Genomic DNA, 15,577 nt, shown 5'->3' with positions numbered 1-15,577 from the left:
GCCGTACCGGGCCGTACCGAGCCGTTCCGAGCCGTGCCGGGCCGTTCCGGGCCGTGCCGTGCCGGTGCCACCATGCTGCTGCTGCTGGCGCTCGGGGCGCGCACCGGGGCGCGCTCGGTGCGCGCTGCGCTGCGCCCGTCCGCGGCCCCGGGGCGCAGGTAGCGGGGGGGACAGGGGGGGAACCGGGGGCCTCGGAGTGTCGGGGGGGGGTTGGAGAGGGGAAGGGACGCGGGGGGGGGGAGCTGTGGGGAACACAGCCCCCTCCGCCCCCCCCCCCCGTGTCCCCTGCCGTGCCCGGGCGGGGCGCTCACGGCGCTCCCCAGTTGCAGGTACGGGGGGGCCCGGCCGGGGCTCAGCGCCCCCCCCCGCCGCCCCGCGCTGCTCGCCCCGCGCTGCCTGCTGCTGGCCACCCCGGCCGGCCTGGCGCTGGGCTGCCTGGGCTCGGCTGTGCGCTGCCAGGAGGCCACCGTCCCCGCTGTCCCCGTTGTCCCCGCCGTCCCCGGTGTCCCCGCTGACCCCGCGCAGCCCCGTCCGGAGCCCGTGTTTGACTGGCCGGTCTTCTGGGCCTTCCTGCGCCCGCAGCTCCTCGCCCTCTCGGCAGCCGTGGTGGTGAGCGGAATCGGGTGGCAGGGGCCGTGGTCCCATCCCCATCCCCATCCTGGTCCTGATCCCGGTCCCTCTGACGCCCCGTCCCGCAGCTGGCCCTGGGCGCAGCCCTGCTCAACGTGCGCATCCCGGTGTTGCTGGGGCAGTTGGTCAACGTGGTGGCCCGCGGCGCTCAGAGCCACCTGGCCGGGTACCTGCGAGCTGCGCGCCCGCCGGCCCTGCGCCTGCTCGGCCTCTACTGCCTGCAGGTGGGCACCGTGCTGGGGGGGGGACACGGGGGCTGCACCCCGAGCCCCATCCCGAGCCCCCCGCTCGTTTCCCGCAGGGGCTGCTGACCTTTGGGTACATCGCGCTGCTGTCGCGGGTCGGGGAGCAGGTGGCCGCCAGCATGCGCAAGGCTCTTTTCATCTCCCTGCTGCGGTAGGGCACCCCGGGGGGGGGACACACGCACGAGGGGTGTGTGGGGGTCCCGCCGCAGCCCCCCGGCCCACCCCGCTGCTGTCCCGCAGGCAGGACGTGGCGTTCTATGACGCCAACCGGACGGGGCAGCTGGTGAACCGGCTGACGGCCGACGTCCAGGAGTTCAAGTCCTCCTTCAAGCTCATCATCTCCCAGGTGAGGCCGCGGCACCGGACGCCCCCCAGGCCCCCATCGCGGTGCCCGGCCCTGCCCTGACCCCGTTCTCCGCAGGGCCTGCGCAGCAGCACCCAGGCAGCAGGCTGCATCGTCTCGCTCTACCTGCTCTCGCCCAAGCTCACCGGCCTCCTCCTCCTCGTCATGCCCACGCTGGTGGGCGCCGGCGCCCTCGTCGGCTCCTTCCTCCGCAGCCTCTCCCGCCGGGCACAGGAGCAGGTAAACCCCACGCCCCTCACCCTCGACCCCCTGGGGCTGCCCTGTCCCACCGGCTGCTCTCTCCATGCCCCTCGTCCCTCTCGGCGCAGGTGGCCAAGGCCACCGGGGTGGCCGACGAGGTGCTGGGGAACGTCCGCACCGTGCGCGCCTTCGCCATGGAGGACCAGCAGGCGGGGTGAGGACGCGGCGGGGTCCGGCAGTGGTGGCACGGGGTGGGGGGGCGCGGGCTGGCCGCGGTGCCGTCACCCCCCCGCCCACAGGCTGTACTGCGCCGAGGCGGAGCGCTCGAGCCAGCTGAGCCAGCGGCTGGGGCTGGGCATCGCCGCCTTCCAGGGGCTCTCCAACCTGGCGCTCAACGGTGAGTGGCCCCACGGGGGGCAGGACCCACGGGGGGGGGTCGGGACCCACAGTGGGGCAGGACCCACAAGCGCCCCGTGCCCGCAGGCATCGTGCTGGGGACCATCTTCGTGGGCGGCACGCTGATGGCGGGGAATGAGCTGTCACCCGGAGACCTCATGTCCTTCCTGGTGGCCTCGCAGACGGTGCAAAGGTGAGGGCAGGGCCCCCGCGCCCCCCCCCAGCCTCACTGCCACCGCCTTGGGGCTTTCCATGAGCTCAGCCTCTCTCCCGTGCTGACAGGTCCATGGCAAACATCTCCATCCTCTTCGGGCAGGTAGGGGGGTCCCGCCGGGTCCCTGCGCTGTCACCCATCTGTGGGGGGGGACAGGGGGACGGGGGCACTCCGGCTGTGTCCGTGTTGTCCCCCCCCCAGGTTGTGCGTGGTCTGAGCGCGGGTGCCCGCGTCCTGGAGTTCATGACACTGGAGCCCAAGGTGCCGCTGCGGGGGGGCGCCTCCATCCCCAGCCACTCGCTGCTCGGCCACGTCGCCTTCAACCACGTCTCCTTCAGGTGAGCCCCCGGCCCCGGCCCCCTCCCCACCAAGCCCCCGGATGCCCGCAGCCCCCTCAAGCCCCCGCACCTCTGCCTGCAGCTACCCCACGCGCCCCGGGCACCCCGTCCTGCAGGACTTCAGCCTCAGCCTGCCCCCTGGCAAGACCGTGGCCATCGTGGGACCCTCCGGAGGAGGTACTGGCATGGCCCCTTCCCGACACGCCTGGGGTGCAGGACCCCGATCGTCTGGAGGTGGGGGCGAGTGGCTGCCCAGTGCGCCCCAATGGGGCTGGGGACTGACGCCACCCCCCTGGTGTCCCGGTGCAGGGAAGTCGACGGTGGCGGCGCTGCTGGAGCGCTTCTACGAGCCCACGCAGGGCAGCATCACGCTGGACGGCCACGACATCTCCTCGCTGGACCCCTCCTGGCTGCGGGGCCAGGTCATCGGCTTCATCAGCCAGGTGGGGGGCGCGGGGGGACCGGGCACGTTGCGGGGGGGGTAGGTTGGTGCCGGTGCTGGCGCTCAGGACCCAGCTGTGCCCACAGGACCCGGTGCTGTTCGGCACCACCATCATGGAGAACATCCGCTTCGGCAAGCCGGGCGCCTCCGACGAGGAGGTGTACGCGGCCGCGCGCCTCGCCAACGCCGACGGCTTCATCCGCAGCTTCCCCGAGGGCTACGGCACCGTCGTGGGTGAGCGGCGGGGCAGGGTGGGCGGCGGGGTGGGCGGTGGGGAGCGGGGGCACCCAGCACATCCCCGCGCTCCGCAGGCGAGCGCGGCACGGCGCTGTCGGGGGGGCAGCGGCAGCGCATCGCCATCGCGCGGGCGCTGCTGAAGGACCCGGCCGTGCTGGTGCTGGACGAGGCCACGAGCGCGCTGGACGCCGAGGCGGAGCGCCTGGTGCAGGCGGCGCTGGAGCGGGCGGCGCGGGGCCGCACGGTGCTGGTCATCGCACACCGGCTCAGCACCGTGCGCGGCGCGCACCTCATCGTCGTGCTGCACGGCGGGCGCGTGGCCGAGGTGGGTGGGGCAGGGGGCGGGGCGGGGGGCGGGGCCACCCGTGGGAGGGGTTTCAGGCGGGGTCATCTGGGGACAGGGGGAGCGGAGGGGTCATTGCGGGGGCGAGGGGCGGGGCCGTGTGGGGAAAGGGGCGGGGTGGGGAGGGGTCTCTGGGCAGGGGGCGGGGCTTGGAGGGGGTCATTGAGGGAGGGCAGTGGGAGGGGCTTGGGACAAAGCAGGGCGGGGCTTGGTGGGGGTAAGGGGGTGGGGGAAGGGGGCGGGGCTTGGGTCAAGTTGAGGGCGGGGCTTGGGTGGGGTTTCTCTGGATGGGGGCGGAGCTTAGGGGGGTTCATTTGGGGATGGGTGTGGGGGGGGCTTGGAGGGGGTCCTCTAGGGATGGGGCAGGGGGCGGGGCTTTGTCCAAATGGGGCGGGGCTTGGCAGGGCACCCTGAGGGTGTGAGGCAAGGGGGCGGGGCTTGGCTCAAATTGAGGGCGGGGCTTGGCGGGGGTCCTCCAGGGAGGGGAGAGGGGCGTGGCCTGGCCATCTGGGGAGGGGCAAGGGGCGGGGCGGGGGTGGGGGTTATCCGGGCAGGGGGCGGGGCCTGGAGGGGGGTCTTCTTGGGGAGGGGCGGGGCTTGCTGGAGCGATGGGCGGGGCTTGGAGAGGTTACCGGGGGGCACGGGCTGGGGGCGGGGCTTGTCCCGAAGTGGGCGGGGCTTTTGCACAGTGGGCGGGGCCTGCCCGTGCCCCGCCCGCTGACGGCAGCCCCGCAGGCCGGCACGCACGAGGAGCTGTGGCGGCGGGGGGGGCTGTACGCGGAGCTGACCCGGCGGCAGGCGGCGGAGCGGCGCTGAGCGGGCCGGGGGGGGCAATAAAAGGCTGCGGACACCGGCTGTGACGTCTGCGGGGGGGGCCGGGGCGGGGCGGGCAGCGCCGGCAGTTCCGGGAGGGGCGGGGCACCGGGGGAGGGGGGCGGGGCCGGGCTCCGTGCCGCTCCCAAGCCCCGCCCCTCCGGCGGGGGGCACCGGGGGGGCACCGGGGTCCCGTGGGGGTCAGGGCCTGGCCCGGTTCGGTTCCTTTCGTCCCGTCCCGTCCCGGTGGGGGCACCCCCGGGTGCCCCCCGGCCGCTGTTCCCCCGCGGGGCTCCTCCGGGCTCTCCGGGACCCCCCCCCAGCCCCCGGGCCGGTCCCGGCTCTGCAGCACGGTGTCGGCTCCCACGGCCCGGGGTCCCCAGGCCACCCCCCGGCGCTTGCAGCCGCCACGGGGGGGTCCCCGCCCGCCCCCCAGGCAGCGGCGGAGCCGGGGACCGGGACGCAACGCGGGGGGGTCCCGGGGAGGGAGGGAGGGAGGGGGCAGCCGGGGGTCGCCCCGCCGCGTCCCTTCTGAGCCCCCCCGGCCCAGCCGCTGTCTCCCCGCGGCCCCCCCGGGCAGCTCCCGTCCCGCGGCACGGCTGCGGGAAGCTCACGGCCCCGGGTAGCGCAGCCGCAGCCTCGGCGCCGTGCACGGGGGCGGCCCCGGGGGGGGGAGAGCGGCGGGGCCCGGGGCGGCGGCAGCGGAGCGCGGAGCCCCGGGGGAGGCGCCCGGCGCGGGGGGCGCAGCGGGGCCGGGGCCGGGGCTGGGGCTGGGGCTGGGGGCGGCGCCGCACCGGGAGCGGCCCCCGGAGAGCGGCGCCTCCCGCGGCGGAGCCGAACGGAGCCGAGCGGAGCGGCCGGGACCGGGGCCGGGGCCGGGACCGGGGCCGGGGCGGCGATGGGGAGGGGGCGGGCGGCGGCAGCAGCAGCATGAGGGGCGGCGGGGAGGGCGGCGGGGGGGGCCCCGAGCCCCTCTCCAGCCTGCGGGCGTTCGCCAGCAGCTCGTCGCTGCACGGCATCAGCCACATCTTCGCCTACGGCGCCGTGTCGCTGCGCCGCGTGCTCTGGAGCGTGTTCTTCCTGGGCTCGCTGGGGCTGCTGCTGCTGGTGTGCGCCGAGCGCGTCGCCTACTTCCTCACCTACCCGCACGTCACCAAGCTGGACGAGGTGGCCGCGCACAACCTCACCTTCCCGGCCATCACCATCTGCAACCTCAACGAGTTCCGCTTCTCCAAGATCACCCGCAACGACATGTACCACGTCGGCGAGCTGCTGGCGCTGCTCAACGACCGCTACGAGATCAGCAACCCGCAGCTGGCCGAGCCCGACGTGCTGGCCGCGCTGCGCGACAAGGCCAACTTCAAGAACTTCAAGGCCAAGCCCTTCAGCATGGCCGAGTTCTACAACCGCACGGGCCACGACCTGGCCGACATGCTGCTGCAGTGCTCCTTCCGCGGCGCCAACTGCACCGCCCGCAACTTCACCGTGGTGAGTGCCGGGGGGCCCGGCCGCAGGACGGGGGAGCACTGGGACATGGGGTAGTCACCGTCCTGGGGGTCACAGGTGGCCGGGGGTGTCCCCACGGGGGTGGGCAGCAGCGTGCAGGGGCTGGTGGGCACCTGGGTGAGCCCCTTCCTTGGCACCACCTGCCCGGGCACCACAGTGGGCTGGGTGCTGGCTGGCGGTGCCCCCATCTGGTGCCCACCCTGGGGGTGCCAGGCAGCTGGGCACAGTGCCCGTGCTGCAGCCGAGCAGCCTCCCTCCCCGTGCCATCAGCACCCACCGCTGCCGTGCCCCGCGGAGTGCTGCAGGCCCTGCACGGGATGAGGGGGCTCAGCCCCAGGCACCTGCAGTGAGCGCAGTGCGGTGCCGGGGAGCTGAACCCCCCAGGGGGGCAACGGCAGCGAGGATGGGCAGCGGGACCCCCACCCGGCACACTCAGCCCCAGCACCGCGGGGTCCCGTTTGTGGCAGGGGTGAGACCCACACGGGCAGTGCCTGGCCGGGGGGGTGCAGGGCTGTGGGGCCGTGGGGCAGGCACCCTGGTCGCTCCGTGGGGAGGGGGCACGTTGGTCAGGACCCTGACTTCTGCTCCCCGGTCCCCACCGCAGCCGGCACGAGCTCGGTGTGCGGTCACGCCAGCCACCGCCGCCAGCCCGACGCTGGGGAGCAGGAAATGAATTCGCCTTTGCAGCTCCGCGCCAAGGACTCCCCCAGGCAGCCCTGGGCTGCGGCACCCCCTCCCCGGGCTCTAATCCCCCGGGCTGGGTGCTGTGGCGGGGGGGCCGGCAGGCTGGGGGCAGGGCACGGGGATGAGCTGGGGGTCTTGGGGCCAGCGCCCGTTCCCCCCGTGCCGCCTGCTGCTCCCGGGGCTGCTGCTCCACCGGGCACGTGTGGTCCCGGCGCTGGCAGCAGGAGCGTGCGCGGCAGTGCCCTAGAGGCTGCCCGGAGCCCAGCCGTGCCCCCCCCGCCCCCCTCAGCCCCGCTGCTGGCTGCACCGGCTGCAACTTTGCCTGCTAAAAATACAGCGCTAATGCGCGGGCTGAGCGCGGATTAGGGTCCTGCTGCCCCCCACCGCCACCCCGTGCTCCGGACAGCGGCTCCCACTGCAGCGCAGGCACTGAGGTGGCCGTGCGCAGGCACCCGGGTGTGTGATGGGGGTCCCAAGCCAGGGCTGTGAGTGGTGGGGGGCTCACACTGCATCTGTGCCCCCCTGAAGCAGTGGGGCAGGGGGCTGGGACGTGTGGCCCCCGCCGCGGGGTGGAGGTGGGAGATGCTGGGGCCGAGCGCTGCGCGCGCAGGGGCCACGTCCCCGTCCCCGTCCTGTTCCCCCCCATCCCTCACGTCCTGGTGCTGGGCTGCCGGTTGCCATGGCAGCCCCCCCCCCATGGGCAGCGTTGCCATGGCGATGGCTCCCCTCTTTGGGAGCTCGGTACTGCAGCAGCCGCCCCCCCCCTGCCGTGGGGTCAGGACGGGGCCGCCAGGGGGGTCCCGCATCACGTGCGGCCGTGGGATGGGGCTGGGGGCTCGAGGCTGCAGCAGGCCCAAGCAGCCCACCGCCCCCCTTCCCCTGTGCCTGCTGCAGCCCCTCAGGGGGGCTCCGTGGGGAGGGGAAGGACTTGGTGTGGGGGGTGCAGGGGGTCGGGGCTGGGCGCAGGGGGTGGCAGGGTGCGGGGGCAGCTCTGCCTCTGGGGCAGGTTTGGGCAGGGGGCTTTGGTGTCGGGGGGGGGGATTCTCACAGATCCATGGGGTCTCGGCTCCGGCTCGCCCTGTGGGTGCTGGCGTCCTGCTCCCTGGGGTCCCCGGTGCTGGGCAGGCGGGTGGGTCCCAGCAGGGGGACGGGCTGAGCCCCCCAGGGGGACGGGCTGCGTCCCCACCACCCGCATCCCCGCTGCTGCCCTGCCTCGCGCCCGCTCACGTGTCCCCCGCGTCCCCGCGCTGGCGCTGAAACCCAATCCCCCTGCAGAGCCGCGCTGCGGGACGGGGCCACCATGGCCGCGCAGCCGGGCACCGGGGCGCACGGGGCCGCCAGCCTGGCCGCCTTCGCCCGCTCCTGCACCCTGCACGGGCTGGGGCACGTCTTCGTGCCGGGGACCCCCGCCCCGCGCCGCCTGCTCTGGGCCGGCGCCTTCCTGGCCTCGCTGGGCGCCTTCCTGCTGCAGGCCGGGGAGCGGGTCCGGCACTACGCCGCCTACCCGCACGTCACGGTGCTGGACGAGGCGGAGAGCCGCGTGCTCGCCTTCCCCGCCGTCACCCTCTGCAACTACAACCGCATCCGGCGCTCCCAGCTCACCCCCAACGACCTGTTCTGGCTGGGCAAGGAGCTGCTGGCGGTGGAGCGGGAGGACTTCTCCCGCTACCTGCGGGCGCTGGGGCGGCCCGCGGACTTCACCGGCTTCTTCCCCAGCAAGAGCTACGACCTGGCCGCCTTCTACCAGCGCGCCGGGCACCCCATCCGCGACATGCTGCTGAGCTGCCGCTTCCGCGGCCAGGACTGCGGCCCCGAGAACTTCACCGCCGTGAGTGCCACCGTGGCCGCTGCCAGCACCGTGGCCGTGGCCGGCTCTGCCGCGGGCAGCTCGGCCCTGGGCAGGACTCACAGGAGCCCCCATCCCTTTCCCCATCCCCATCCCGGGCCAGCTCTGTCCAGGGCAGGGCTTGGGCAGGACCCAGGGCAGGGCAGGCTGAGGATGTGCAGGCTGGGGGGTGATGGGGTGCACAGGCTGGGGGATAGTGGGGTGCACAGATTGTGGGTTGTGGGGTGCACAGGTTTTGGGTTGTGGGGTGCACAGGTTGTGGGGCAATGGGATGTGCAGGCTGTGGGGTAGCAGGGTGCACAGGCTGTGGGGTGATGGTGTACACAGGCTGTGGGGCAGTGTCTCTGGGGCGTGGCTCCTGCCCCCCCCTTTCCATCCCCAGCCCCAGGTGCTTGGTGAAGCCCCCCCGGCGCTGGCAGGGGCAGCTCCTCTCGCCCACCCCCAGGGACGTAGGGCAGCGTGGGGGCTGCAGCACCGGGGCGCATCCAGGGGAGCCCAGCGGTGCCAAGCCACCTCCCGGCCCCTCAGCACGGGATCAGCCGCTGTGGGGCCGGGAGGGCTCCAAAACTGCTGTAGGATCGTGCCGGTGCCAGCAGGGAAGGGGGCAGCGTGCCAGCCCTGCCCTGCGCTGCGGGGTCCTGCAGGGTCCCGGCCCCCAGCCCCCCAGCCCCACTCGGGGCCCTGTGGGGTCCAGCTCCCGTCCCCCTGCCCCAGGGCAGGCGCTGAGGCTGCCGCCCCCGCCCCACAGATCTTCACCCGCCTGGGCAAGTGCTACACCTTCAACTCGGGGCAGCCGGGCACCGAGCTGCTGACCACGCTGCAGGGCGGCGCGGGCAACGGCCTGGAGCTGATGCTCAACATCCAGCAGGAGGAATACCTGCCCGTCTGGGGGGACACCGGTGAGGACCCCGCGTGCTGGGGGGGATGAGGGGGTAGGGAAGGATGCCCGGCCCTGCATCGCCCCGCGCTGCCTTGCAGACGAGACGTCCTACGAGGCGGGGGTGAAGGTGCAGATCCACAGCCAGCAGGAGCCCCCCTTCATCGACCAGCTGGGCTTCGGGGTGGCGCCCGGCTTCCAGACCTTCGTGTCCTGCCAGCAGCAGCGGGTATCCGGCACCCACCCCAACACCGGGGGGCACCGGGACCCCCTCCCCGGCACAGGCAGCCCCCGGCTGGGGCCGTGCCTGGGCAGGGCCGTTCAGTCCCTGCCGCAGGCTCGGGCTGTGCCCCCCCCCACACCATTCCCCCCCCGGCTCCTGCCGAGCAGCCTGCGGGCAGGGGCGGCAGCCAGCTGGCGCAGCCAGACGCCTAAATTTAGGTGCCTGGAGTGGGCGTCTCCATGTGTGCCGGTGCTGCTGGTGTGGGCAGCGCTGCCCCTGCCCCTCTCTGCTGTCCCCCCCACTGCCCCCACTCTTGCACCACCAAGCCCACGGTGCTGGTGACCCCCTGGCTACACCAGGCCCTGTCCCCGTGGGGTCCGGAGCCCCCATCCCGCAGTGCCCACCATGGGGCTCCCCTCTCGGCCCCCCCAAGGCTCTGTGTTGCCCACCCGTGGGATGGGGCCACCGAGGTGGGACGGGGCCGTGGGACGGGGCCGCCGGCGCTGCCGAGTTTTCCTTAGCACGGGCCCGGCAGCTGGTGTACCTGCCCCCGCCCTGGGGGGACTGCAAGGCCACCCCCATCGAGTCCGACTTCTTCACCAACTACAGCATCACCGCCTGCCGCCTCGACTGCGAGACGCGCTACCTGGCCGAGAACTGCAACTGCCGCATGGTGCACATGCCGGGTGAGTGGGGAGGGGGTTTGGAGGGGCAGGGACCCCTCTCGGGACCCCCCCCTGCACCCCACGACCGCTGCATCCCCCCACAGGCAACGCCAACGTCTGCACACCGGAGCAGTACAAGGAGTGCGCTGACCCTGCTCTGGGTAGGTGCAGCCCCCCGGTCACAGCCCCGCCGACCCCAAACCCAACCCGGATTTGTGGGTCTGGGGTCCTGCCGGCAGCACTCGTGGGACACGAGCAGGGCAGGGGGCTGCGTGCCTGCACCCCCTGTCCCAGCCTGTGCCCCCCCCAGACTTCCTGGTGAAGAAGGACAGCGAGTACTGCGCCTGCCGCACGCCCTGCGACATGGTGCGCTACGGCAAGGAGCTCTCCATGGTGAAGATCCCCAGCAAGGCCTCAGCGCGCTACCTGGCCAAGAAGTTCAACAAGACCGAGCAGTACATCGCGTGAGTGCTGCACGGCCCTGCTGCTGCCCACGGGGCACGGCACGGCATGGCATGGCACGGCATGGCACGGCATGGCACGGCACGACACGGCATGGCATGGCACGGCATGGCACAGCATGGCACAGCACGGCATGGCACGGCATGGCACGGCACGGCACAGCACGGCATGGCACAGCATGGCACGGCCACGTAACACCCCCCAGCATGCAGCACAGCATGGCACAGCATGGCACAGCACGGCACGGCACGGCATGGCACGGCACGGCACAGCACGGCATGGCACGGCATGGCACAGCACGGCACGGCACGGCATGGCACAGCATGGCACGGCACGGCGCGGCACGGCACGGCACAGCATGGCACGGCACGGCCTCCTGGCTTCACACCCACCCCAGCACAGAGCAAACCACCTGGCACCGCATGGCACAGTGGGGCTGTGCCGCCCCCAGCGTGCACGCAGACCCCCCCCATCCCACCCGGGCACGGCGCAGACCCCAGCTCGTCGCCATGCCACGGGGCTCGCCTGCCTGCCCCACACCCGCCTGCTCCCCAGGGACAACGTGCTGGTGCTGGACATCTTCTTCGAGGCCCTGAACTACGAGATGATAGAGCAGAAGAAGGCGTACGAGGTGGCGGGGCTGCTGGGTGAGTGCTGGTGAGGGGCCAGGGCAGGGGCCGGGGTGGGGGCCGGGGTGGGGGGCCGGGGTGGGGGCCACGCACCGACGCTGCCCCCGCGCCCCAGGTGACATCGGGGGACAGATGGGGCTCTTCATCGGCGCCAGCCTGCTGACCATCCTGGAGATCTTTGACTACCTGTACGAGGTGAGGCTGCCCCCACCACGGGGCCGCTCGCCTGCCCCCTCCCTCACCCCCAGTGCCCTCAGGGCCGCGGGTGGGGGGTGCTGACCCGTCCCCCCCCCGCAGGTGTTTCGGGACAAGCTCCTCAGCTTCTACAAGGACAAGAAGCGGATGCGGCGGAGCAGCAGCAGCACCCTGGTAACCCCCCTCCAGCGCCCCGCCAGCCCCCTGCCCCGCTCTCCCCCCCCCCCCACCCCATCCCCGGCACCTCATCCCACCCCATCTGCGGCCCCCGCGCCTCACGGTCTCCTCTCTGTCCGCCCGCCCTGCCCCAGGAGCATCCAGCCGTGCCGGGCAGCCCCGCCGCCGCGCTCCCGCCCGGGCCCAGGTAGACACCGGGGACGCAGGGACACCGGGGGGGGCGCGGGGCGAGGACGGCGGCAGGGCCCCCCCCTCCTGTCCCCCTCCATCCCAGGCTTCTCTCTCGGCACCATCCGCGGGGCGGCTGCGCTCCCATCCTCATGCATCACCCCCCCCGGCACCGCGCCACCGCCCCCAGGCACCGCGGGGACAGCGCCAGGGCCGTGCCCTGCGTGGGGTCGGGGTGGTGCTCCTGCAAAACGGGGGGGGCTTTGTGGGGGGGCCCTGCCCCACGCAGCGCGTGTGGGGTGCGGGGTGCGCGTGTGGCTGCCGCGGGCCGCGTGGACGCAACGCCGCCGCGCACAGCTCGGACACCTCCCCGGTCCTCTGGGACCCCCGTGGGGCAGCTGAGGGGGGTGGAAGCGGCCCCCCCCAGAGCCCCCCAACCCCCCCCCCCCCCCAACTGCTGCCCCCCTCGTGCCCGCAGAGTGCCTGCCGCCCCCTGCGCAGCCACGCGGACGGTGTCGCCTTCGCCCCGAACGTGCTACCTCGTCACCCGGCTCTAGGCGCCCTGGAGGAGTTCGCCTGCTGAGGGGCCCGGCCCCGCACCCCCGGCCGGCCGGGGGGGGGGGGTTTGGGGGCTGGTGGGGGAGCAGACCCCCCCCCCCGGCCCCATATGGCGCCCAGGGGGCTGCGGGGCTCCCCGTGTCCCTGCATGTGCTGCTTGTCCCCCGTCCCCGCTGTACATGCGCCCCCCCCGCGCCATTAAAGTCCTGCCCCAGGCGCCAGTGGTGTGGCTGCGCCTCGGGGGGTCCCACCCGCCGCCCCCCCCCCCCAAAAACAGCCTCAGGTTGTCCCTGCGGCCCCCCCACTGCACCAAGAAGGAGGCGGCTCGGGGAGGGGGAAGCTCTTTATGTCTGTACCCACCGCGCGCAGCCCCCCGCCCGCAGCGCGCTGGGGAACGAGGTGCCCCCCCCGGGGCCAGCACCGGGGGTCCCGTCCGCTGCCAGGGCTGGGGAGAGGTCGTGGGGGGGGGCTGGGGGGGGGGGCGCGGGGGTCCGGCCCCCCAGGTCCTGCCGCTCTGCCAGCACCGCGGGGGGGGACGCCGGTGCCCCAGCCCTGCGGGGCAGGCCGGGGGGGGGGCGCTGGATAAAAACCTAATAAATAGCGGGGAGGGGGGGGGCTGCGGGGCGCTCGTCCCCTGCTCCCCCCCCCGCGGCTCGGAGCGGGACGGGGCCAGGCCTAGGGCGGGCAGAAGTCCGTGAAGTAGGGGTGCTGCAGGGCCTCCTCCGCCGATATCCGCTGCACCGGGTTGCACTTCAGCAGGTTCTGCGGGTGGCAGGGGGGGGCACGGTGAGGCTGGGGGGGTCCCGGAGCAGCCCCCCCGTCCCCGCAAAGGCCTCGGCGCCCCCTCCCCGCAGCGCTCACCTGCAGCAGGTCCCGGCCGGTGGCGTTGAGCTTGGGCACCACGTTGACGAGGGAGGTGGTGGCGGGGTACATGGGGTAGGGCTGGGGACAGCCGTGAGAGCCGGGCCCCGCGCCCGCCGCGCCCCCCCCGGCCCCCCCAGCGCCTCACCTTGTAGTCGGGCAGCTTGGCCATGGCCGGCCACTGCTCCTCCGTGGGGGTGCCCAGCAGCGTGGGGGCGGCCGCAGTCAAGGGCCACGGCTCCGGGGTGCTGGGCAGACCCCAGCCCGGGGACCCGCGCCCCCCCCCCCCGGCCCCGTCCCAGCCCTCCTCCCGCACCCCCCCCGTGTCCCCCCGCCCCCCAGAAGGATATCGGAAAATCCTCTTCAGCTGGTCGTCCACGTCGTTCCCCGGGAAGAGCGGCCGCCCCGCGTTGGCCAGCTCTAGGCAGGGAGCGGGGATGAGCCCCAGAAGCCCCCCCTGGGGGGTCCTGGCCCCCAAACCCCCCCCCTCCCCCGGTGCCGCCTGCCCCCACCTGCGAAGATGCAGCCGGCCGACCACATGTCGATGGAGGTGGAGTAGAGCTTGGCGCCGAACAGCACGTCGGGGGGCCGGTACCACAGCGTGACGACCTGCGTGGGGGCGGCGGGGGGGTGCTCGCGGTGGGGCAGAGGGGGCCGGGCCCCCCCCCCCACAGACAGCACGAGCACGGCACACTCACCTCGGCCGAGTAGCAGCGCACCGGGATGCCGAAGGCTCGCGCCAGGCCGAAGTCGGCCAGCTTCAGCTCCCCGTTCTGCGGCCAGAGCTCCAGGGTCAGACCCAAACGACCCCAAAGAGACCCCAGGAGGACCCCAGAGGGACCCCAAACGGACCCCAGGGGGACAGATGCGCCCCCCCCCGGGCTCACCCTGTTGATGAGCAGGTTCTGGGGCTTGAGGTCCCTGTGCAGCACGTTGCGGCTGTGGCAGAACGCGAGGCCCTTCAGCAGCTGGTACATGAAGGACTGCGGGGCACAGCGCGGCCGTGAGCACGAGGTGCCCACCCTGCACCCCCACAGCCGGGCGCCCCCCGGCTCCCCGGGACCCCCACCTTGACGATCTCGGGGTCCAGGTCCCCGTTGCAGCTGTCGAAGTACTTCTTCAGGTCCTGCCGGGGGGAGCAGCGGCGGCGTCAGGGCACGGCGGGGGCCGGGGGCCGCGTGCCGCACGCGCCGGGCGCTCACCTGGTCGCAGAACTCGAAGACCAGCGTCAGCTTCTTGTCGCTGTGCAGGACGTCGTGCAGCCTGCGGGGACGGCCGCACCTCGCACCGGGTCCCGGGGGGGGGCACACGCCCCGCGGGGCCGCGCTGCGCTCACCTGACGATGTTCTTGTGCTTCAGCTCCTTCAGCAGGCAGATCTCCCGCAGCGCCGAGCTGGGCACGCCCTGCGGGCACCGAGACTGGGTCGGTACGGCACGGCACGGCATGGCATGGCTCAGTATGGCATGGGACCACTCAGTATGGCCCAGTACAGCTTGGTACAGCACGGCACAGTATGGCCCAGCATGGCACAGGACCACTCAGTATGGCCCAGCACGGCACAGGACCGCTCAGTACGGCTTGGTATGGCCCGGCATGGCTCAGTATGGCCCGGCACGGCTTGGTATGGCATGGGACCATTCAGTATGGCCCGGCACAGCACAGGACCACTCAATATAGCTCAGTATGGCACAGGACCATGCAGTATGGCCCAGCACGGCTCGGCACAGCATGGCATGGCATGGCCCAGCACAGCACAGCACAGCATGGCGTGGCACAGGACCACTCGGTATGGCCCAGCACAGCACGGGACCACTCGGTATGGCCAAGCACGGCACGGGACCACTCAACACGGCTCGGTATGGCACGGGACCGCTCGGTATGGCACAGCACGGCCTGGCACAGCTCAGCACAGCACGGGACTGCCTGGTACGGCTCGGCTCAGCCCAGCAGGCTCAGTACGGCTCAGATCCATACAGCACAGCCCGGTACAGCCCCGTATGGCCCAGCACCGTTCGGTACGGCTCAGATCAGCACAGCCCGGTCCGGCCCGGCTCGGCTCAGCCCGGTACAGCCCGGTACAGCTCGGTACGGCCCGGGGCTGCTCAGCACGGCCCCGCTCGGTCCCGTCCCGGCCCCCTCCCCCCCCCCTCACCTCATCGTCGTCGTCCAGCCGCACCCGCTTCAGCGCCACGATCTCGTGCGTCTCCCGGTTCTTGGCCTTGAACACGGTCCCGTAGGTGCCTGCGGGCAGCCCGGTCACCGCCACATCGGGACCGGCACCGGACCCGGTCCCGGTCCCGGTCCCGACACCAGCCCCGCGCCCCGCTCCCCGCCCCCCCCGCACCTTCCCCGATTTTCTCCAGTTTCTCGTATTTCTGCATCGCTCCGCTCGGGCCCGCACCGCCCGGCCCCCGCCGCGCCTCCCGGCAGCCCCCGCGCCCGCCCCGCCCCGCCCCGCCCCGCCCCCGCCAGGCCCCGCCCCCGCCAGGCCCCGCCCTCCCCGGTACGGCCACACCTCCCGGC

At 73.8% G+C, this 15,577-nt stretch overlaps 3 protein-coding genes across 4 annotated transcripts; 2 read left to right on the top strand and 1 right to left on the bottom strand.

The window, feature by feature from the left end:
• The first annotated feature begins 72 nt into the window (after positions 1-72).
• On the top strand, positions 73-4,205 carry ABCB8 (ATP binding cassette subfamily B member 8). Its single transcript, XM_032183150.1, has 16 exons — positions 73-158; positions 330-609; positions 699-854; positions 932-1,026; positions 1,116-1,221; positions 1,297-1,458; positions 1,548-1,633; positions 1,719-1,816; positions 1,903-2,008; positions 2,098-2,131; positions 2,231-2,367; positions 2,450-2,544; positions 2,677-2,810; positions 2,896-3,043; positions 3,121-3,371; positions 4,125-4,205. Exons 1-16 carry the CDS (start codon positions 73-75, stop codon positions 4,203-4,205), a joined length of 2,055 nt encoding a protein of 684 aa, XP_032039041.1.
• A 957-nt stretch (positions 4,206-5,162) lies between these two features.
• On the top strand, positions 5,163-12,250 carry ASIC3 (acid sensing ion channel subunit 3; the record flags this gene model as incomplete). Its single annotated transcript, XM_032183148.1, has 11 exons — positions 5,163-5,690; positions 8,987-9,137; positions 9,217-9,344; positions 9,874-10,024; positions 10,108-10,164; positions 10,314-10,467; positions 11,021-11,112; positions 11,210-11,289; positions 11,392-11,463; positions 11,601-11,653; positions 12,113-12,250. Coding segments are annotated over 11 exons (1,545 nt in total), but the record flags the coding sequence as incomplete, so codon positions are not given.
• A 281-nt stretch (positions 12,251-12,531) lies between these two features.
• On the bottom strand, positions 12,532-15,476 carry CDK5 (cyclin dependent kinase 5). 2 transcript variants are annotated; one of them, XM_032181894.1, is made up of 12 exons: positions 15,399-15,476; positions 15,207-15,295; positions 14,390-14,457; positions 14,256-14,316; positions 14,123-14,179; positions 13,941-14,036; positions 13,752-13,826; positions 13,566-13,662; positions 13,404-13,473; positions 13,202-13,262; positions 13,054-13,134; positions 12,532-12,954 (listed from the first exon to the last, which is right to left on the bottom strand). In XM_032181894.1, exons 1-12 carry the CDS (start codon positions 15,433-15,435, stop codon positions 12,868-12,870), a joined length of 879 nt encoding a protein of 292 aa, XP_032037785.1. In that variant the 5' UTR covers positions 15,436-15,476; the 3' UTR covers positions 12,532-12,867. The 2 variants fall into 2 exon arrangements, with proteins under 2 accessions (XP_032037785.1, XP_032037786.1); XM_032181895.1 differs by lacking the exon at positions 13,054-13,134.
• Between the last annotated feature and the right edge of the window lie 101 nt (positions 15,477-15,577).

This window comes from Aythya fuligula, chromosome 2 (genome assembly GCF_009819795.1).
Source record: "Aythya fuligula isolate bAytFul2 chromosome 2, bAytFul2.pri, whole genome shotgun sequence".
Taxonomy (NCBI): domain Eukaryota; kingdom Metazoa; phylum Chordata; class Aves; order Anseriformes; family Anatidae; genus Aythya; species Aythya fuligula.
The sequence above is the reverse complement of the archived record's forward strand: the minus strand, read 5'-3'. Positions and strand labels throughout refer to the sequence as shown.